Source organism: Glycine soja, chromosome 11, assembly GCF_004193775.1.
Source record: "Glycine soja cultivar W05 chromosome 11, ASM419377v2, whole genome shotgun sequence".
In the NCBI taxonomy this organism is placed as follows: Eukaryota; Viridiplantae; Streptophyta; class Magnoliopsida; order Fabales; family Fabaceae; genus Glycine; species Glycine soja.
The window spans coordinates 46,490,971-46,512,089 of NC_041012.1; the positions used below are offsets into that span (position 1 = coordinate 46,490,971).

Consider the following 21,119-nt stretch of genomic DNA (forward strand, 5'->3'; position numbering starts at 1 on the left):
TAATCCCTGAATTATGTATTTGATCATAATTTAGTCCTTACGAAACAATATGTATCATTAACGTTGAATGCATGCGTGGGACATTATTACTTTTTAAATTGTTGGTTTTACTATTGCTTTTTAAGTTTACGTAAGAAACAACTAATTGCCAATAATTAGTTATTTATAAATAAAAGTACTTGAAATTAATTTTCATTTCAACGTACATCTCAAAATTAACTCTCTTAAAATTCCTTAGTAAGTAAATAAAAAAATAAAGCATTTTGAAATATATACCCTCCCACATCAATACCCTGTTATGATATCTAAATCTAAATATAATCCGCAACAAATTTTACCTTACCAGCAAATATGGGTCAAGAATTTTTTGCCTTCCAACCCATCACAAGTAGTGAGGCAATTTTTAGAAGTGGATTATATATCAGCTCATCCAATACAGTAAATCAACTAGTAGTTGCACATATTATTTCTTTCAATAGATTAATTTATCTTGTCTTCTACTTTCCCATTTCTCTTCCCGTCTCTCTTGTTATTATTATTATTATTGTAAAAAAATAATATAAACTAATAAAAAAAGAAAAATTTCTCTATAGGTTCATAATTTAGTAGTCTCCTAATTAATTTTACCGAATCAATCGGACCATAGCACCCCATCTATGGGGTATTAACGATGGAATGAATCTTTTTATACTTTTATGAGCAAAGAAACAGAACTTGAAGAGCAAAACGAACGATATTCGCAAAGGCAAAGATTTAAACTCGAAAACATTACAAAAGTCTCAAAACAGAGGCAAGGCCATGCACAAAGCACACTCTAAGTGCTTCCATTGCCTACTAAGTAGGGTACGTACACGATCACCATTCACCAGTGATGATCTTTATTAATATACAACACACTCAGAGACAGCTTATGTTATAGCTAGCTAGCATAAACTATCACATCATGTGTTAGTACGTACAAGTGACAACATTGCTTTTAACTTCTTAGTCATCGGAGGACAAGTCGCACTGGATCATGGGTCCAAACCTGCACATAGTAGCCAAGTTAATGAGCTCCTTCTCCATTTTCTTCTTCTGCTTCTCCTCCAGTTCCTCGCTCTGGTTCTTCATTATCTTCTGCAGCGCTTTGCACTGGCATTTGGGGCTTCTCAGCTCGCTCATTTCTGTGCAGCACTTCTGCATGTGTCCTTCTTCTTCTTCGTCTTCGTCTTTTCCTTCGTTCCTCCTTATGTAGTTGATTCTTCCCCGCATGGTCCTGAGAATGTGATTGTCGTCGTCATCATCATCATCGTCATCGCCGCGGCCTTGGATCTTCTCCATGATGTGCTTCTCGCAGGGCGTGAGGTTCACCCCCTGGAGCTGCTTGCGGCAGCTATCTTGCTGGTGCTGCCATTTGGAGGCGCTGCAAGTGTGGGCGATGCAGAAGAGAAGAGAGATGAGGAGGATTGTGAACTTGGTCATTTTGCTATTGATGGGTGAAGTGAAGTGAAGTGAAGGTGGGGGCATTTATTGAAGTTTTAGGGTGTTGTAGTTGCATGGAATATGGTACGTGGAAGTGAAGTGGGGTGGTTTTGGTGCGGTGGCTGCATTTGCTTCAATGCTTGTTAATTTACGTGCTTCCACGTAACATTTCCATGCATTTGGTTTATAAACTGATTACTATCAAACATTATATATCATTAGTATAACCCACTTGGCTTCACGTAATCATATAAGATCTAGTATAAAAAAATTATTTATTTTAAAAAGAATTATGTGTAAAATTTTCTTATTCAACGGTAAATATATGCGGTGAGTGGAATTAATACTCAATAAATTAGGAAACACTGATTTCTAACAAAAGGGAAAAATATTCATTAGCATAGAGAATAATAAGACAAGTTGTGTAATTGTTTTTTTTCCTACTCTAGTATAATAAGACTAATAGGATTGCGGGCCAATTAATGTGAAATTTTTTTGCTTATAGGTTTGGAAATTACCTTGATGAGGTTTAATTTGTCAATGGAGCAAAAAATTGTCTTTTTTTGGTACATCACGTTGAATATTATTAATTAATCTAAATTAACCGAGCAGATATTGATCACTTCGCAGTTTGCACCATATCTTTAGGGGATTGAAATCGCCAGTGTGACAAGGCAGCACCAGATACAACAGATCAATTTGAGTAGAATCATACTTTCTGTAACAAATAATGAAAGTGGTTAAAGCACATTTTTTGTATTTTTTACTTTTTTTTGTTCTTTCATTTTAGTTTTTTAAAATAAAGTAAATATAAGTTCTGTTCTTTTGTAATTATTTCCTTCAAAATTTATTATTTGCACCGCATCTATTTGTAATTATCGCCTACTTGTCAAACTAGGGTGCACTTAGTAAATATCTGGTGCAAATAACAAATGCCTTTATTTTTTGGGCACAGACAGAAACGACATCGTTAAGCCGTGAAGCGAAAGGAACGAAACGGCGTCGTTTAATCTGGAGCCCCAAACGCAGTTGAGAAACCAATTTCGCGAGAAACCAGAGAGAAGAAAGAAGGAAAACAGAGAGAGCGCAATGGAGGAGCTATTCGTAGCAGTTCTATCGATGCTTCTTGTGGCAGCGTTGATCCCACTCTACCTATGGAAACGCCGTCAAGATTCTCAACCTCCCCCTCCCCACCGCGACGAAGCTCCTCAGGTTTGCACCTTCTTCCAACTCCTTCACTCTTCTCCCTTCATTTCGCCCCCAAAACCCTGATCACTTCTATTTTCGAGTCCATGTCGGATTGTTTGATCATCGATGACCAATTGTCAGGCTCCGCGGAGAGAAACCGTGGCGCGCGCCGCCGCCACTCGTCGCATGCGTCGCCGACCTGCCGCCTCTGGAGCTAGCACTTCGGCAGATCCACCTGCGACGCAAGAAGGTTTCTCGCACAACTCGTTCACTTTAATTTATTTTTTTTAATTTGATTTGTTTTGTTTCGGTGTGTGCGATGATGCTTTGGTGAATGAAAATGTTAATCAGAGATGTAACTGGAACTAATATGAGTTGTTTTCCACTAGGAAGGTTTGATAGATGTGAAATCATGAATATTTGGTGATCTTTGTGTGTTTAGGCTCTGTTTGGTTAAATTTCTCAATAAGCATCTATAGGAGAACTGGAGAAGGTAAAAGAAAGACTCTGTTTGGATAAACTTCTCTATAAGCACTCCTACAAAAGTAATTTTAGAAGGAAAAAACGAATTACTTTTCTCTCATAAGCTAATTTTAGCTTATCGAGAATCTTACTTTTGTAGAAGTTTATCCAAACAGAACCTTATGCTTCTTTCAAAATTTAAAATTAGGCTATGCACCATAAGCTAATTTAAAAGTTAAAATTAGGCTATGCACCATAAGCTAATTTATAGAAGTTCTTTATTTAACTTTTCTAAAAGCTGATTTTGACTTATGCATAAGCTAGTTTTAATTTATTCGGAAACTTTAATAATTTAATTCATTTTATCTTTTTATTTCTTCTTGTATAAGTGTTTATGGAGAAGTTCATTTAAACATGGCCTTAGTTTCTTTTCTTTTTGCTTTCTCACTAGATACGTCAATGTTACCATGTTATCGAGTGTTTAGATTAGAATGACATTTAGGGATATTTGCACATGTGGAGTCGACTATTTGGCTTATTGTTTTTGCTATATGGAATTATGGTTGGACTTGTTGGTGAATGGAAATATGATATGTACACTGCTGTGTTGGAAGCATGCGTACAGATCGTATCTTGAAACTTAGTTGCCTTTTTGAAGTGATAAGCCGTATGCATCTAAACAGGATCTGGTGGTGAGAGTGATGATGAAGCTGCTGGCGGAGGGTATTATGAGGCTAAAGCATCAAAGAAAAAGGAGATTAAAAGGCAAGAGAGGGAAGAAAGGCGTCAGGTATTCTCTCTCTTTATATGTCAACTAGCATGGTCAATGGTGGTGTCCATGCATCATTTTCCTTCTTTATACTTGAGTACATTTTTGGCGGGATTCTTGCTATTTGCAGCTTGTAGCCTTCTATACTAATTTACCAAAGAACCATGCTGTTTGAAATTTGACTTATCAAAAAGGATGGTTTCTTGAAATGAAAGACGTTATGTGTATTTGAAGGTTTAGTAAAGGACACTAGTTCAATCTATATTATTATTAAAACCATCCAGTTGCTCCACACGTTTCACTCTCTCTTCTGAGTAAGTTTCCTGCTTGAATGAGATTTCTGTAATTTTGTTAAAAAACATGGTCATTTTGTTTTGACCTCCGTTATTGCTTTTCCGTGCAGTGTGCATGATTACTGTCCCTAGTTTGTATTTAATTCTCAGACTAATACTTAAACTGTTGAGTATTGGATACAAGAACTTTGGAGAATACTGTATAATAGAACTTGAATTCTGATATTGCTGTGGAGTGTGTTATTCAAGACAACACCCCTTCCCCACCCATTCAGGGTTTTGTTATGTATTTCTTGAATTTCTGTGCTTAATGTTTTGCTTTTTGGGGGGTTTCTCTATGTTGATTAAAGTTTAAATAGTTGTATTTTGGTCTATCTCTTTGGAAGGCTGAGGAAGTTGCACGAGAGTCAAGGCTTGCAAAACAAGATCGTTATTCAGAAATGCGGAGGTTGAAGGATGAGGAGCGTGAGGCACAGGAGCGTAAGTTGGTGAGCTTGTTACCTTGTTCCGATTTGATTTTATGATTAACATTCATGTGGTATATTAACTGGTAAGGCACTTGCTTTTAATTCATATAGGAAGAGGAAGCCAGAGCTCAGAAGGCTAAGGAGGAGGAGGCTGCTGCATTAGAGTTTGAGAAGTGGAAAGGTGAATTTTCAGTTGATGATGAGGGTACCCTTGAAGAAGTGCAGGGTAGTACTGAAGACTTGCTAGGCAATTTTGTTGAATATATAAAGGTTATTCTCTGTTTTTTAATTTGTACATTCTTAATTTCCTTGATTTCCCTTTGCTAAATTTGCCAAAATTTATGCATTTCTGTGAGGCATAAAAAATTAATAGCAATTAACTAGGGTTATCACTGTCAACTTTAAAGAGGTTTTATAGCCATTCTAATTTAGACTTAATTTTGTGTAATCATTCAGAAGCACAAATGTGTTCCCTTAGAAGATCTTGCTGCAGAATTTAAATTGCGTACACAGGTATTCTTTCCTATTTTATTCCTTTATTTGAATCAGCCTATATATTTCTTCCATCACCATTTCATTTTCCTTATATTGGTTGTTGCTACAAGTTTTATGAGAGAAGCAGTTTAACTAATATTATGCTTTGCTGGTATGTTTTATGGTCTATGTGCAACATGTATTGTATCTATTTGATTTTTCTAAACATATATTTGGTGTAGGATTTTGTAGAGTTGAAAGAAAACAAGATTTTTAAGATAGAAACAAATAGGGAAAACAAAGATTTGATGAGAGAAAATGTAGTATTCCACCCATTACTTAGGTTGGTTCTATACACAAGCTGTTCTCATGTCCCTGTTTCTACTAATACATGTGACTTATACTATACTACTATATAAATCACCCACCACCAACAACAATATAATTTCTGTTTCCAAAAGAATAGTAGGATGAAAGTATAGTTTAGAAAGATGACTAAGCCTTACCCTGAGGTTACTGATTTTTATTTTTTATTTTCAATGTTTTTTATATTTTGTATTGTAAGGAAGCTAGTGAAAATCAGTGGTTAAAGATAGATGATGCCAATCCAATCTCATATATAGAAAAATATGAGAGTTCTGGAGTGGAGAGATGGAGGAAGGGAAAATGGAGATGCGAGGCAGGGGCCTCACAGGGAGCAACCTCTCTCCATACATAATACAGAGGCCTAAGCCCCAACAGAGTTTTTCTCTCTCAAAAACATTAATACCAATTATTCACTGAATGCCAAAACTTCTGTGCCTATATATATAACCACATGATAACTGTCGCACGAGTCCTGAATTACCTAAATAACTGCCTAAAGACACAAATGCTAGTATGCTACACAACTTCCTAAATTACCGTCTAAAGGCACATCACATAAACGGACCTTGCTATTTATATTAAATACTGCAACTGCACAATAATTTGAACCATTTAATTTGGTTGCACTACAAGTACAATAGTCTAATTCTATTCCTTTTCAAGTACTTTTTATTGCACACCACTCCCCTCTAAATGAAGATACAAAAATTAATTCCTGTTCCCTCTTTCGGGAGAAGAGATATATATAGGTGTTTTATGTTGAATTATAGTTCCATTTTGGTACTTTAGCTTGTATTTTACTTTCTTCATAATTTTATGGGTGTTAACCCAAGTAATGATATCCCTTTGAATGTTTCTAAGTAGCGAAGCCCTATTTTATAGTTTGTTTGAGATTCTATCAATTTATTTATGGATGAAACAAATTGTTATAGTGTGTACTGCCCGAGTGATATCTTTTCCCTCCATGGGCTTCCCTTTTTTTTGTACTGATGCAGGAATGTATCAATCGCATCACATCTCTGGAAAGTATGGGTAAGAACCTTTCTTTATCCTTTCTTTTTAAATTGTTTTCCAAGGTGGATGGATATAATGAGTTTATTTTGTGTATCAGGTCGGCTTTCGGGTGTTATGGATGATAGAGGGAAATTTATTTACATCTCCCAAGAAGAGATGAAAGCCGTTGCTGATTATATTAAGCGGCAAGGGAGGGTTAGCATTTCCCACTTAGCAAGTAAATCGAACCAGTTCATTGATTTGGAGCCTAAAGCCCAGTACTCTGAGGACATTAACATTGCGGAGGAGATAACTGTTAACTGACATTTTTTTTGACTTGTGGGTGGCAGGAAAATCGTGTTGTACATAAAAAAAAAACAATTATCTGTGGTTTGCCTAGGGTTTGTTTGGTACATGACTTTGAACACAGCTTTAGTGTAACAAATTTCAGATTTTTCCTGTGGAAAGTACACAGTATAGAACGAGAACGTATTTCAAGAGGCAGATCTACGTGTCTGAATATGAAATTAGTCCTCAACACTATTTTTTGGAAATTGTTTTCCATTTTGTTGGCCATTGTAACAAGTTTAGCATTACATGCAGATGCAAGACATCAGGGCATGCCCTTTTTTTTTTTTTAAACTTTGACAAAATTTGAAACTTGAGATATTTGGAAGTTAGAAAAAGTTAAACAAGAGTAATTCTAACCGTTCTTTTAATTGTCGAGCCTCACCTATTTATCGCTAGACGTAGCCAGTATATAAATGAGGTTAGTATACAAGATGTTAAAACTTTTTCTATTTTTTGACATCTGAAATATTTGGTTTGAGACTTCTCTAGATGATTGGTGGACACTTTTCTACATTTCCAATACTTAATTAATACCTACTTATTTTCTATTTCTCTTTTTATACATTAAGCCATATCACTTATTATACTTAAACTTCTCTTTTTCTTAATTTTGTCAAATAGTTTCTTTGGTGTCTGTCAACCAATTTTTTTTCATATCATATTATTAATTTTGTCAATTACTACTGTGTTCCTATTTCTTTTTGGGTGTTTTTGTAAACATACTTTTTAACAAATTCTTTAGAACATTATTTGTTAAATTTATTAAAATTTACACATTTTTGTGAGTTTCACCTGTTTAACGAATTTCTCTCAATTTTAATCAACATTAGAGTTTGAGATTGTTTTCCTTACTCAATTTATTCCGTTTTATATTATTCTGCGTTGTTTTCTTCCCAATTTGATAATCTTCTAGTTTATTCAAACCAAAGAAATAATAAACCAAGAGAAGCAATATTGAAAATGAAGCTCTTAGGAGCTACATTAGTCCCGACACCTCCCCCCCCCCCCCCCCCCCCCCCCAAAATCCCAAATTAAATTAAAATCCCATGACAGTTAGAAAATGAACCTATTAATTAATCAGAAGGTAGAACTTTGCTTGAGAAACGTATCTACATGACCTAACAATCCATACACTAGAGTAACGTTGTTCAGACAAGGCAATCTAATCGTAATATGAGCTAGTTACGTACTGAACTTATAATAAGTTCCACACACAATCTTGTATCGATCAGATATACACTGTTATGCACTTTTACACAAAAAGGCTGCATCCCTCATCACATGCATCTTTATCTCTCTGCTCAGTTTGTATAAGCACCCCGTCGTTGATGAGACTGATATATATAAAAAAGCAGCCCCGAAGAGAAGAAAAATAAACCCTTTCAAGCCAGTAACTCTCTCTCTTGTGTCAAGGTAGGTTAATCATTTAGATCATCAAGAAAGTCACAAAAGCTGTGAAAACGAGTGCAATGACACTGATGGAAGATGATTTGCGCCCTGAACTTTTGGCAGGTCTAATTGGAGGAAGTGAACACTCCATTCCATTGAAGAAAACCTTAGTGGGGAACCCATCATGTGTGACATCGAAGTCTTTTATATGCTTCTTGCTGAAAGAAATAACAGATTGTTGTTTCCCTGGAACCCTGGGGTCATTAGCGTGTGTTCCATTGGTTTCTCCAGCCAAGTAATTCAAACCCTTTAACCCTTCAAAGAACACAGTTTTGAGACCAGGAATCCTCGTCCCATTGAAGGAATACACATCTTCAAAATCCTCGAAAGTTCTCCTCAACTGAACTGCAGTGAACCAATCGTCAAAGGAATAGTCCTCCCAGTTGAAAAGTGTGATCCTAGCTGTCCATCCATCCCTGTGATCAGAACTCACGTGCCAGTTTATGCTGACGGGGCAATTGTCCCCACAAGGGAGCTTGCTCGGTACGTGCAAGTGCTTGAGCCTGGCCCATGCACGTGCCTTAACGGACCTGTTAGCAAACGGCACAAGAAGAACATCTGGTGGAAGAAGCATCGGAGAAGCCCTAGAGCTGCACTTCCTCGTGTCATCACACCCACATGCACACGTGTTGCAAGGGATGGCTGATTCGTTGTAGAATGCTGAGAAAGAGACACAACAACGGTTTTCTTGAGGCTTAGGTTTTGTGATGTTGCAAACTATTTGCCAACTTGCAACCGCTGTGCTAATAGCACTAAGCCCACTAGGGTCAGGGAAGACTTGTGGGTCAACCCTAACTGGGGCACTGCACTTGTATTTAGGGTTAATGACACCATCAATGTTCCACTTTGAAGGTGGAGTGAGAGCAGTTCTGTTATCAGTGTCAGGTGCAATTTTGAACACTTGCATCTGGAACATTGACCTAGCTTTGTTCTTGTCCATGATAGGAGGCAAAACAGTGCCATTCCTACAACACCAAGGAAGTTTTCCAACTTTCTCATCTTCTTTTCTCTCTGATGGAAGATCAGAGATTGTTGGCTTCTTTTGACAGGTTGCGACGTTTGTGAAATCCATGTCTTTGTAGAATTTTCCTGCGAGGCCGTACAAGCACTCAGAAGGGTCTCTTCTGCGAGCAAAGGCTCCTTTCATGGAGTATATGAATTCTCCCTTTTGCCATTCCCATGTTAGGTTCCAGTGATCGAGACGACCTAATGGGTGGTTGTTGTCTATTGTGACTTGCGCGTAGTAGTTGTTCTGGAAGGCTTGGAGCACGTCGTATGCTATGGTTATGTCTCCTTTGCGACGAGGTGGGTACTTTGTTTTCTTAGCTTGCTTGGCTTTTACTTTTGGGTCCTTTCTGCAGCATACGAACATTCTCGTGGCTGCACCATTGATTCACACAAATGTCAAAAGCAATTCATATATGTATCATGTTATGTGATAATTGTAATTAAACAAGATTTTACGCTCCATGCTGTGTAATAGTTATATCGATCGTTTTCAATTTCAAGATATAGAAATTGTGTTGTTCCTGTCCTAGGCTATTATAAGACTCTTGCAAGTATATGATTATCATGCATATATGTACTATTTGAAACGAGCTCAATAAATCATGCACAAACGTCAATTATGTTTTTTTATTTATTTACAGTGCATGTTTTAAGACGTATACTCATGCTAATTTCTCAGTATATATTTCCTTGCACCCTTAAAAATTCGTAGGAAAAATAATTAGCAAGTATTTTGCATACAATAATATATTAAATTAATCATTAAAATCACAACTATCCATCAATTTAATCTTTAAAACTACAACATCAATCATTTAAAATTTTATCGTTGTAATTTTCTAAACTAAAAAAATCGTCTTTAATAATTTTGAAAATTAGAACAATAACTTTGTAATTTGAAACACTAAGTTAGCATCTAAGAATATATATATACACACACAGAAAGCACAAGTAAAATGTTTATCATAATTTCAGAAGCATGTTATTGCATGAAATATCCATAACGTGGGAGAAGAGAAAGATATATATGTATTATACCTCTTCGACTGGGTGCAGGGCATTTGAAGCCATCATTCTCAAGATGAATAGTTTTAGGCATTGGCGTAGCCCCAGCACCCAACCCAAACTGCGTCCCCTTCATCTGAATCCTCACACTCATCTGGTCAATATCCCCGGCGGTATCTATGGCGGTCTTCAAGTCCGTCGCGGTGGACCCCACCATCGTGGTCCCGTTCCCCACCTCCGCCGGAAAGTCCCCGGCGTCGGTGAGCACGGCGCCGTCGGCGGAGACCAGAATCTCGCGGTGCTGGAACCCCACGTACATCTTCCACCCCTGCACCTCCTCGTCCCCGACGTTTGTCAGGGACGCCTCCGCCTTGAACGCCCACGCCTGCTTCGACGTGTTCTTCACGTGCGGGTACTCCTTCACGCGCCCAAGGAGCGCGTACGTGAGAAACACACCGTTGCAGGCGTCGAGCTCCGTCATTAGAGGCGGTGGCGGCGACGACAAGGACGAAAATTTTTCAAAGTCATTTTGGCCGTAGCCAACATGGCAGTTCAAGAAGAGAAACAAACAAGCTGTTATTATTTTTGTTGAGTACGAAGAAGTTACCTGCTTTAATAAAGCAGTTTTCATGTTGTGGTATTTTCTTCTTCTATATGGCCAACCAGCTATGCTTTTTTTGTTTTTTTTTTTTTTGTGTGTGTGTTGTACGAGGAAGAAGGTGGTTGCCGCGCGGGGACGACGCGGCGGAGGAGGAGAGGGAAATGGAAAGAGAGAAGGAAAGTGAGGGAATATAAATGGGAGGAGGGAATGAAGAATTGAAGATGGGAGAAGGGAGTTATGTTCCGTTAGTTTTAGCGGTTGTTTCGGGGGACAGGTAATGTTTGGAAGCTATAATTGGAAAGGAAACAGAAGCCTTTGTTAAATTAATTGAGGAACAACAATACTCCTTGGGCTACCATTAAAAAAAATATATATACTACTCCTTGGGAATTACTAGGTACACTAATAAATTTTGTTGACAAAAACGGCATTGGGAGCACGTGGTGGTCTTGTTGATTTCATTAAGTCCAAATCATTTTGTTTATAATTTAAGTTAGATTTCATGCATGCAATCATACATTACTATCTCTGAATCTGTGAATAATAATAATACAATCTATCAAATTCATAGGAATGCTAAGACTATTTGGAGGGCTAGTAATTTCTTGGTAATTACAAAATTAAGCTAAAGCTAATTATTAAATAAAAAGTATAATTCAAAAATTGTGATTTTTAATAAATTTCAGTTAATAGAAAATAGTGTATTTTTTTTTGTCACCAAGATACTAATGCTAAAATTTCTAATCAGTACTTTTTTGTTGGTAACCATTTGTCTTAATTGTGAGAGAATTAAAGAGTTTAGTGTTGTATGTATGAAATTTGGTTTTCATTTTTTCCCTTTCATACCATATTACCCGTCACCTTTAATTCTGTTTGTTGCAATGTTTGGTTATTAATATTGTACTCTTTAACTATTAGGGGGAAAAAATAAGAAAAAGAAACATACACAAACAGTTTTCACATCTTCAGAATGGAGACGTCTGTTATTGTCAACTTAATTATCGTTGTGTGAACTAACTTGCTATTTAGTGTTAAAATGATTAACTACTCTCGAGAAATAAGGTAACATTATATAATTAATGCTTTGGGTATAAATACAAACTAATTATGCTAAAATTAGTTAGTTAATTAATTAATGCATGTAAAAAACAAGTCATATACGTATTAGGTTAATTAATGATTATAACACTCCTTATAACAGTTATAAAAGACTTACAAATATATAATATATAATTATCATGCACGTATAATTCCTTCGATTTGAATAAATTTAACAGTTGTATCCATTATCAAATAAAAAATATAGATTACATATTAAAAAAAGAAAAAAATTAAATGACATCACTTAAAACTTTGCTCAATGACATGTTATAGACTAAGTCGTATCATACCGTTGGATGAACTAACCTAGGTATATCACATTCAAAAATGATTCTTGGACATCTTTTAAGTATTTATACATTGAGAGAGATAGAAAGAAATAAATGATTGATTTAATTGACAATGTAATATAATAGAAAAAAATAGAGAAAAATTATAAGTCTTGATGAAGTATTTAAAATTTGTGAGTGTTTAAATATTATCACTCCATAACAGTTAACTCTTCCATCACAAGCAATTTCACCAGAGCTGTTAAACATTGAGTATGAATTGAAATTTATTAAAAGAAAGAAATAAACAAAAAGTGGTTAATCAAATCAAGAAATTGTAAACCAAAAAGAAAACCATCCAAAGGAACGTACTATTGGATTGGAATTAAAATAAAATCTCAATTATGAGGCAACTTGATGACTAATGATAAAAAGAGACTCTCTAAAAGATTTTTATTTTTATTTTTTAAAAAAGAACAATCTAGAATTTTAAGGTCATCGATAGCTTTATTTATTTATTATGTTTTTTTTTTAGTTTTTCCTTCTTTGTTGGACTATGGAGTTTATTTAAGTTAATAACAGTCCTCTTTTGCTTAAAAGAAACCCCCTTTAATTCAACAGGACTCGTTAAAGTGAATGGTTTATGACCGTTGTTTTGATTTACTTAATTATTTCTTTTGCTAGATTTTAAATACATTTTTATTCAATTGGCCATTCAATTGTCTCCAATACGATCACTTAACTAGTGGAAATAAATGAATATCAAAACAAAATTAATTTTATTGGCTCGAAATTGAATGGTTGTTTCCTGTATCTTGTTTCCTCTATGCAATAACGAAGTACAAATAGATGGGTGTACACAACAATTCTATTTTCATATTTCATAATATACAATCTTACTTCTTTTATGGATACAAAAGGGGAAAAAAATGATTTCACATACAACAATTGCTCAGGGATTTTGATGGTTGGATATTTGAATTCCTTTTTTCAATTCTTTAAAGTCCTATGTTCTCCATTATTGTCTCCCAGGGAGCAACACATCTACCATACAACACATTACAAAAGAATCATTGGGTATTTCGATGTATTTGGTGCTAGGGTTTCTTGGCCTGCAGCAATTACAAAATTACTATAATAGTTAAGAGATAATTAAATAAGATTATACAGGGAAAAGAAAAGAACTACGGGAACACACATATGTATGACATACCAAAAAATAAACTATGATTAAGGATCAATACTTAGAATTTGGATTAAAGATTTATACATCCAGTTCAATGTATTGGAGATTATAATGATGTCTCAGAAACTAATTTAATGCATTTTAAGCAAAAAAAAAAAAAAAAGACAAACTGTATAGTGTTGATGACAATTGGTATTCCAATTTAGGAGTGACACTAGGCACTACAACATGGTCATATTCATCCACTGCATCTTGAGGAATTGATTACTATAGTCAGTTGCTACTTGCTAGCTATCATGTAGTTTGCTTTTCCTACTAAGATATGGAAAGTGAGGAAGAGTTGCAGAGAATACCTTTTTCAAATATTTCTTGTGAAGTTTCATAGCCCCACTGCAAGCTTTTTTTGCATCTATATTACCAGTTGTGTCATTCAAAATCTGAGGATAATTACATCAGAGGAGCAAAGAAGGAACTTAGTAGATACAAGAATAAATACTTAGTGCAAAGATTCCGTACACTGTCATTCAATCACAAACCATCATTATATATTATATCGCATCCAAGTGATTGCTCCATCTAATTTAATGCAACTTAGATGTGAGAAGACTAACCTTGACAACATCATCCAAGCCCCGTGCTTCTTGGAGTAGTTTTGCACTTTTATCTTTCAATACACTAGCAACAAGGAAAATAGACATAGGAAGAGGTGCTTCTGCATTTTTTGCTCCACTCTTCACAATTTCTCTCTCATACTTTCCACATTGACGTATTGACTTTGTTTTCCCTTTTGAGCCCTCAGCTTTTTCAGAAGCTGATAGAGGCATTTCATACATCAAGAACAATTCAGGATCATATTCTAGAGCCCACATCATCTGTTAAAATTTAAAGTAATTAGTAATTGATCATCATTTTACAAAGATTCCCAAGATATCCACCCCCAAAGAGAAATGAAAGGAATCATGATTCCATAAACTGTTTTCATAGAAGGGGGAAAAAACATTAACAGTGAAACAATAATGGGCTGTGAAAAAACAAAAATTGGAAATCATATCATACTGTGGGCACATCTGTTATATTAAGAAAGCAACTTAATCTTCCTTTGTTCAATAAATGTAACATAACATATCACAGTTCACAAAGAACAAAGAACAAAAGAAGCCAAGCATACCTCCCAAAGGTACAATGAGTCACAAAAGGAGAATTCTCGACGAAACAAAACCATTAGCATTCGAAAAGCAAACAGATAGTCACCTCCACCAAGATGTTCTGTGCTCCAAAATTAAGAGACAGCACATTAGCACTTTCTGTTTCACAAACATTAACTGAGAACTGTGCAATTAAATTTTATAGAAAAAAGAAGAGACTTATTCAACAAATTTGAATGACAATATAACAGTGATAAAAACAAATCATTTTCCATTAACATTTTCTTCCAATCATTATTTCTTAAAACAGCAATCACATAAAAAACATAATTAAGTCAAAAAATTATATCCATATTTGATCATAAATAAAATACCAAGGCATACATGCAAGAAAAATACCTAAATGTTTATGAAGTTTTGGATCAATTACTTGAGTGACTGAAGCCAGATTACTTAGTTGAGCCGCCACACCAACAGAGCTCTCGGTGCATCTAAAGTTGCCTCGCTTTACAAATTCAAGAACACAAATCATAAGAAACTGAGATGAAATTGAATGTCTGAAATACTACTAATACAAACTAGTTTCTACCAAAAAATGTGTAGCCATAAAGTGTTAACTAATCACATGGAATCCTTGTGCACCCACTTATATAAAATTTCAAGCAGCTACTGTCAATGACCAACTCACCAAAAAGTTTAAGCTGATGGGTGAAGGTTCAAGAATGGGTTTACTACATGATTTGCATCCCTAATACACCCCCAATGCACAAGATCCCATAGGACTCCAAGCTTGTGCAATGCATGGACCCATTTTATTTACTTACCATGTGTTCAAATTCAATTTTTATTCAGAAGAATGGGTGACAAGGGTCAAACTCTTAACCACTCAATCAAGGAGGTTCAAATACTATCTAAGCAACCAACTCTCTTAAAAGCTTAAGCCATTAGGTGAAGACCAAAAATGGGTTTATTACATCTCTAACATGTACAAAATTACAAATACATTATAATTCATCTCTTCCAAGTTTTATATCTGCAAACAGGAATTTCATAAATGGAAGTTCATCTTACAAATTTGGCATTGGCTGTGCAAGGAAAATAAAAATTGAAATTGGCATAATTTTGTAATAGGAGTTTCTAACCAAGTATGCACAAGAAAAGAGTAAAGCAGTGAATTTTTTACATTACAATGAATGGATTTCTGAAACAGTATAATCAAAACATCAGTGTCAAACCTTGAAGAACTTAAGCACAATTTTAACTAGCCTACAAGCACTGTGCAACTTAAGCAAGAGCTAGTATTTAAAGTTAACAGTCAAGGTGAAGCAGACTACGGTCTGTTTGGATAAACTTCTCCAAAAGCACTTCTAGGAAAAGAAAAATGAAATAAGCTTCTCCATATGCTAATATTGGCTCGTGCGTAATTTAAAAACTATCTTTCAGAGAAGCTAATATGAGAGAGCACATAAGCTAGTTTTAGTTTATGGAGAAGCTCATTTCATTTTTTCTTCTTATTTTCTTCTCCTAAAACTGTTTCTGGAGAAGTTTATCCAATAGACCCTAGGAATACATTTCCTAGAAATACCAAACAGTGCAAATTACAATACTTAATCCTCTGAAACCCAGTACACATAAGAGGAAGAAAATCCAAAAATCAAATACTAGATCCCCCCTACCCCCGGGAATATTTTCAAGAAATCTGAGTAAAAAAACGTGTTAAAAGAAATTAATAATAGACCAAAGCATAGAGATAAGATGTTTACAAGTCTGCGCATCAAACGCTCAAAGCACCAAAATGCATCTGCTTCGTCATCAAGAAGAATTATCATTGGGGAGCATATGTCACACATTCCTGCTCAGAATTGTAAAATGAAATCTGAAGCTTAGATAAGTTGCAAATGGTGGTAGCAATTATTTCATTCAAGATCACAAGAAAACATAAGTTAAATTAATATATAAAGCAGTAGGTAATATATTTATTATATTCTTTTTTCCATAAAACAATTTACTGTTTTCTTCTCTCATGGTTCAGATTTCTCTACTTGTTTTCTTTCATCAATGATAATGAATTGAGAGGTTTTAATTTGACTGACCACTTAAAACAGTTGACTAAATGCACGGAAAGGAATTGCTATGTTATTTCAAAAACCCAAATACTTGAACATAGGAAGTTACCATACATTAAATACCAATTAAATTTTCTATGAATGTTGGCCTTTCATTTAGGGTCAGGTTTGTTGAGGTGAACATTAGTGTCAACAACTAGTCTAGTCAATATATCATAGAATAGTGCAAGCTAGTTGAATGGAATTACCACATGCTTTTCCCAGGATTTAATACAAATATCTAAATACAGTGCAGGTGTATGTCCAAAAGATGCCAAATATGTATGACCCACCTTGACCATAGCCAACGTCCTTATCTATCCAAGCATAAACAGCAAGAATATCCCATAGTTTCGACAAGTTTTCTTGCTTCTCATAAAAAACTAATGTCCTATCAGTGCGAACCACATCAAGACCTGAAATGTATTATGTGCATGAAAAGTGTCATTTGCCATGTTAATTATATAACGGCGATAGGATCTTATATTACACGAGAAAAATTTCACAAAATAATAGAGTCTGCATTCTAACCATATGCCATGCAAATCAAATTGAGTTTGTACAGCAAAGCATTTCAGGCATAATGGATATATGAAGAAAATAATTGTGAAGCAGGGTTCTGCCTAAAACTTGGACAATACATAAAAAAATAGATAGCATATAATGGCCAAAATATAATATACAGCACATTGAGAACAAATTATTCACAAACCTATTTGATGCAGAGTTAACATCCACTGGACTACTGCCTTGTCTGTCACCTTTTCTAAATTATTTGCAGCATCCATACTTGAAGGACTATTATTATGTTGTGGATGTACAGCCAATCCCTTGGCCGGACTTGTTTCTTTCAAAACCAATGGATCTTGAATAGGCTGACCATCTTCAGTAATGACAGGTGCTGTGACAAATCTACCACTTCCAACAAGAGGAAACAATTGGCGGCATTCTTCTTTCCATGTAGCATATTGCATTCTGATGGGGGAAAAAAAGTGATATTCAAGTAAGGATCTATTAGATTTGGAATTCAGAAACTGAAGTTTTATATTACAAAAAGTATTGGTATTATCCCTGTATAAAGGATGGAAGCAATTCTTGTCATATTTTTTAAGGCTTATCAAGCCTGTGTTGACATATTATACTAATTGCATTTTTATTTAAAAAGAAGACCTAGGTAACAGAGAAATGAAAACCAAATATCTTTAGGATGCTGTGATGATAATAAGGGTGAAAAAGAGGATTCTTATAAAAAAGAAATCATTTAAAGAGAAAACCAATAACCTTCGGCGTTGTCTTATCTGATATCTTTCCTCAAATGTACTCTTGGGATCATAGCAACCAAGTAGAAATTCCCAAACTTCTCCCTTAATTGATGGATGGACTCCCTGGTTTGAAAATTTTAATAAAGAACCCATCAACCAAAAGCTACATATAAAAACACTTGTCTAGTTGCACTTGTGCACATAACAAACAAATATCTTCAATAATTTTAGGGCCATGCCACTTACCAATAATATGATCAGCATAGGTCATGCATTACTCAAGATCATGAAGAAAAAAAAATTAAATATGCAGAAACAAATTAATAGGAGAACTTTCCATGAATATCTTCACATATTTTTGTAGATTGATATGTATGCATATGTATAAATGCACAAAATTCATCTGAAAACAAAGTGTAATACATCAATTTAGTCCCTAATATTATAAGCACTGGTCAATTTCCTTCTTAAAATTTGAAAATGTCATTTTAGTCCCTAAAATTGCCAAACAATGGTTATTTTAGTCCTTAAAGTTATTAAACCATGGTCATTTTAGTCCTTAAAATTCTAACAATAAGGACTAAAATCATTTTGTTTGATAATGTTGGGAACTAAATTGACTGATACACGAAATTTCAAGGACTAATTTGTGTATTACTTGAAAAACAAAAGACATCACTCTCAAATAATATTTGCTACCATAGACTTGTGAAATCTAGATCTAAATTTAACAACAATTTCATTTTCTTTCTTATCTTTCATAGATAAAAAAAAAGGAGTATTCTGTATTAGTTTCCTTACTATAATACTACCTATGGTCCTATTTATAAGAAACAAGTTGTAGTGTATAAATAGGACCAGAGGTAGTAATAAAGTACAATATTTTCCTACATTACATTCAATTGTTACCTTAGAATGGTAATGTAAAGCTTATGTCAAGTCTTAGAAGAGGTTTAAGTAAGAAACAACAGCAAAACAAACATTTTTTTTTTAAGAAAAAAATAACTCCTAAAAAACAGGAGCAAGTCCGAACAGGAAACTTTCCAATCAAAAGCCTGCTAAAAAGAGGAAGATGTTTCACAAGAATGCATATGAAAATATGTTGAAAAAAGAATTTCAATCTTATCTCATTCAACAATAACTTGAAATTTGCAACTGGCAGAACTAGGCCGGTTTAATTAATTTCTAATACTTGTTGTCTGTACATTCTTCAATCTCAGCCATGGTAATGGAATCTCATGCACTAAAGAGAACCAAATTAGACCCATTAAAAAAGTCCAGTCCATTCCAAGGATCAGTTCAACCATACAAACAGATACCCTTATGTTTTTCAAGCAAGCAAGAGTTCCCTGTTGCACTGACTACACCATAATGGAAAGTAGTAGAGACTAAATTCCATATTCTCAAACATATTGAACCAACATTTTAACTATAAAAAACAATTACCCCGCGGTAGATTCGGCTTAGAGTCTTGCCTATATCTAGATACCCTTCTGGAGTAAATGCAGCATGCCATTTTCTTGCACTTAGTGTTTTGCCAGCCTGGACCATATAACAAGAAGTTAAAGTAAATGAACATTATATAAGTGTTACTAGATTAAAAATTCAACTAAATGTGAAAGTTCTCAGCTGAAGGCGTACAATTTTCTTTCTTTCATTTTTTATCAAAAAACCACAACCAAAAATAATCACAAAAAAGACAAAAGCTATCATAAATTACAAAGTGTATTTTATCCATACTCAGATTTAGAACTCTTATAAGTTACTTATGTAACTGAGCAATCAAGCACTTAATAAGCAGTCCATATGCTGCGTTATTTATTACAGAAAAAAAAAAAAACAAAAATGGAAATCTTAATATAATGAGTGTTTCACTGAACTACTTGATTATATAACTCATTAAGTGCTTCTAATTCATGCAACTAATATCAGGATTATATCCACACAACTAGAGACAATCATATATAATCAATAAAGTTTACATTCAATTTCACATTTATGATATGTAATTTCTGTACAATAAGTTGCCGTAAGTGAATCAAGTTTCCTTCATTAAAATTGATACTTGACATCACTGAATTTGAAATACATAACAAGCAAAAGATACCAACATCAAAGCCATTGTTGAGAACTTAGTAAAGGTCAACAATCCATCATTACCCTCATGTATGATTTTCAATTATCTAAAATCATAAGCTATCCCCCAAATGAACAATTCCAGTTTATTCACTTAGCAAGCTCAATATAGCTTAGAAAGAAAGAACAGCCATGTGTGTGTATCTTAAATCACAAAAAGCATTCACAAAACCTCAAATTCACATGCATTGCTCATAAAAGACCAACACCAATTTCCATCAACCTTCCTATTCACCAATGAACAAAGACACACATATTAAAAATAGGGAAAAATATATTAAACCCAAAAAAGGGAAGAATTTTTTTTTACCTTGATCTTAAATCGAGTAACGGGAACATCGGTGCATTCGGGGCGGATTTCATAGAAAGAATCAGCTGAAACTCCCGGATCTCTCCACATCTCAATCAACCAAACAAAAGGGAAACAGAATCAACTAAAAAGCAATGATTTTTGGTGTGAGCAATCCTTAGCAGAACGCAGGAGCTGGACCCTTTGGGAAGATCAAGCAAACCCAGAAACAAAAACTTGTCAAGTGAAGAATTCAAGGATCCAGCTCCAAAAGCTACACAGAACCAAAAAAATAACGGTTATTTATTTATTTTTTTGGATTTTATTGTATTAAATTAATAGTTAGAATGTTATGACATTGTGGGTTGGTAGTGGAGATGATGGTGTGAGAGGAACATGAAGAGGAAGGTAACAATACCCAGTCAAAAGGCTGGAATAGGAATTTAGGAACAGAAAAAGATTCTTAAATTTTCATTACCCTTTACCACACTCCCCGTTTAATGCGTAATAATAAATTTACACGAGATAATGTTTCGTTTATTTTATTTTATTTTTTTACTTTCTTTTACTGTTAATTTTTGTTTTTGATTTTGTTCTTTTGTATGTTCTTGTCTGAGAAACTTTATACAACTTATATTCCCATATATGGTTGGAAAAAAAAACTAAAAGAGGAAATAATTAAAATATTTAAAAAATCATATTGTCATTTAATACTAAATTATCCTATATGATAAGCTTG

At 34.5% G+C, this 21,119-nt stretch overlaps 4 protein-coding genes across 4 annotated transcripts; 1 reads left to right on the forward strand and 3 right to left on the reverse strand.

The window, feature by feature from the left end:
* Positions 1 to 714: 714 nt before the first annotated feature.
* LOC114372891 (2S albumin) lies at positions 715 to 1,491 on the reverse strand. Its single transcript, XM_028330454.1, has one exon. It carries the CDS (start codon positions 1,459 to 1,461, stop codon positions 985 to 987), a length of 477 nt encoding a protein of 158 aa, XP_028186255.1. The 5' UTR covers positions 1,462 to 1,491; the 3' UTR covers positions 715 to 984.
* A 976-nt stretch (positions 1,492 to 2,467) lies between these two features.
* LOC114374081 (DDRGK domain-containing protein 1-like) lies at positions 2,468 to 7,074 on the forward strand. Its single transcript, XM_028331679.1, has 8 exons — positions 2,468 to 2,673; positions 2,791 to 2,899; positions 3,795 to 3,901; positions 4,560 to 4,661; positions 4,752 to 4,910; positions 5,097 to 5,153; positions 6,476 to 6,512; positions 6,592 to 7,074. The coding sequence occupies exons 1-8, from the start codon at positions 2,551 to 2,553 to the stop codon at positions 6,795 to 6,797; spliced, it is 900 nt and encodes a 299-aa protein (XP_028187480.1). The 5' UTR covers positions 2,468 to 2,550; the 3' UTR covers positions 6,798 to 7,074.
* Positions 7,075 to 7,987: 913 nt separating this feature from the next.
* Positions 7,988 to 10,939, reverse strand: LOC114374079 (COBRA-like protein 10). The gene is made up of 2 exons (XM_028331677.1): positions 10,320 to 10,939; positions 7,988 to 9,653 (listed from the first exon to the last, which is right to left on the reverse strand). Exons 1-2 carry the CDS (start codon positions 10,915 to 10,917, stop codon positions 8,251 to 8,253), a joined length of 2,001 nt encoding a protein of 666 aa, XP_028187478.1. The 5' UTR covers positions 10,918 to 10,939; the 3' UTR covers positions 7,988 to 8,250.
* Positions 10,940 to 13,013: 2,074 nt separating this feature from the next.
* On the reverse strand, positions 13,014 to 20,818 carry LOC114374080 (TBC1 domain family member 15-like). The gene is made up of 11 exons (XM_028331678.1): positions 20,402 to 20,818; positions 19,402 to 19,497; positions 17,975 to 18,078; positions 17,406 to 17,668; positions 16,987 to 17,109; positions 16,352 to 16,440; positions 14,988 to 15,093; positions 14,612 to 14,709; positions 14,055 to 14,315; positions 13,797 to 13,880; positions 13,014 to 13,369 (listed from the first exon to the last, which is right to left on the reverse strand). The coding sequence occupies exons 1-11, from the start codon at positions 20,489 to 20,491 to the stop codon at positions 13,355 to 13,357; spliced, it is 1,329 nt and encodes a 442-aa protein (XP_028187479.1). The 5' UTR covers positions 20,492 to 20,818; the 3' UTR covers positions 13,014 to 13,354.
* Positions 20,819 to 21,119: the final 301 nt, after the last annotated feature.

Coding starts and splice junctions, on each gene's coding strand:
- LOC114372891 (XM_028330454.1), bottom strand. CDS start 1,461: ATGACCAAGTTCACAATCCTCCTCATCTCTCTTCTCTTCTGCATCGCC.
- LOC114374080 (XM_028331678.1), bottom strand. CDS start 20,491: ATGTGGAGAGATCCGGGAGTTTCAGCTGATTCTTTCTATGAAATCCGC. Junction 17,669..17,974: donor CAGATAAGACAACGCCGAAG/GTTATTGGTTTT, acceptor TTCCCCCATCAG/AATGCAATATGCTACATGGA. Junction 14,710..14,987: donor AAAACTTCATAAACATTTAG/GTATTTTTCTTG, acceptor TTTGGAGCACAG/AACATCTTGGTGGAGGTGAC.
- LOC114374079 (XM_028331677.1), bottom strand. CDS start 10,917: ATGAAAACTGCTTTATTAAAGCAGGTAACTTCTTCGTACTCAACAAAA. Junction 9,654..10,319: donor CCCTGCACCCAGTCGAAGAG/GTATAATACATA, acceptor TCAATGGTGCAG/CCACGAGAATGTTCGTATGC.
- LOC114374081 (XM_028331679.1), top strand. CDS start 2,551: ATGGAGGAGCTATTCGTAGCAGTTCTATCGATGCTTCTTGTGGCAGCG. Junction 2,674..2,790: donor ACCGCGACGAAGCTCCTCAG/GTTTGCACCTTC, acceptor ACCAATTGTCAG/GCTCCGCGGAGAGAAACCGT. Junction 3,902..4,559: donor AGAGGGAAGAAAGGCGTCAG/GTATTCTCTCTC, acceptor TCTCTTTGGAAG/GCTGAGGAAGTTGCACGAGA.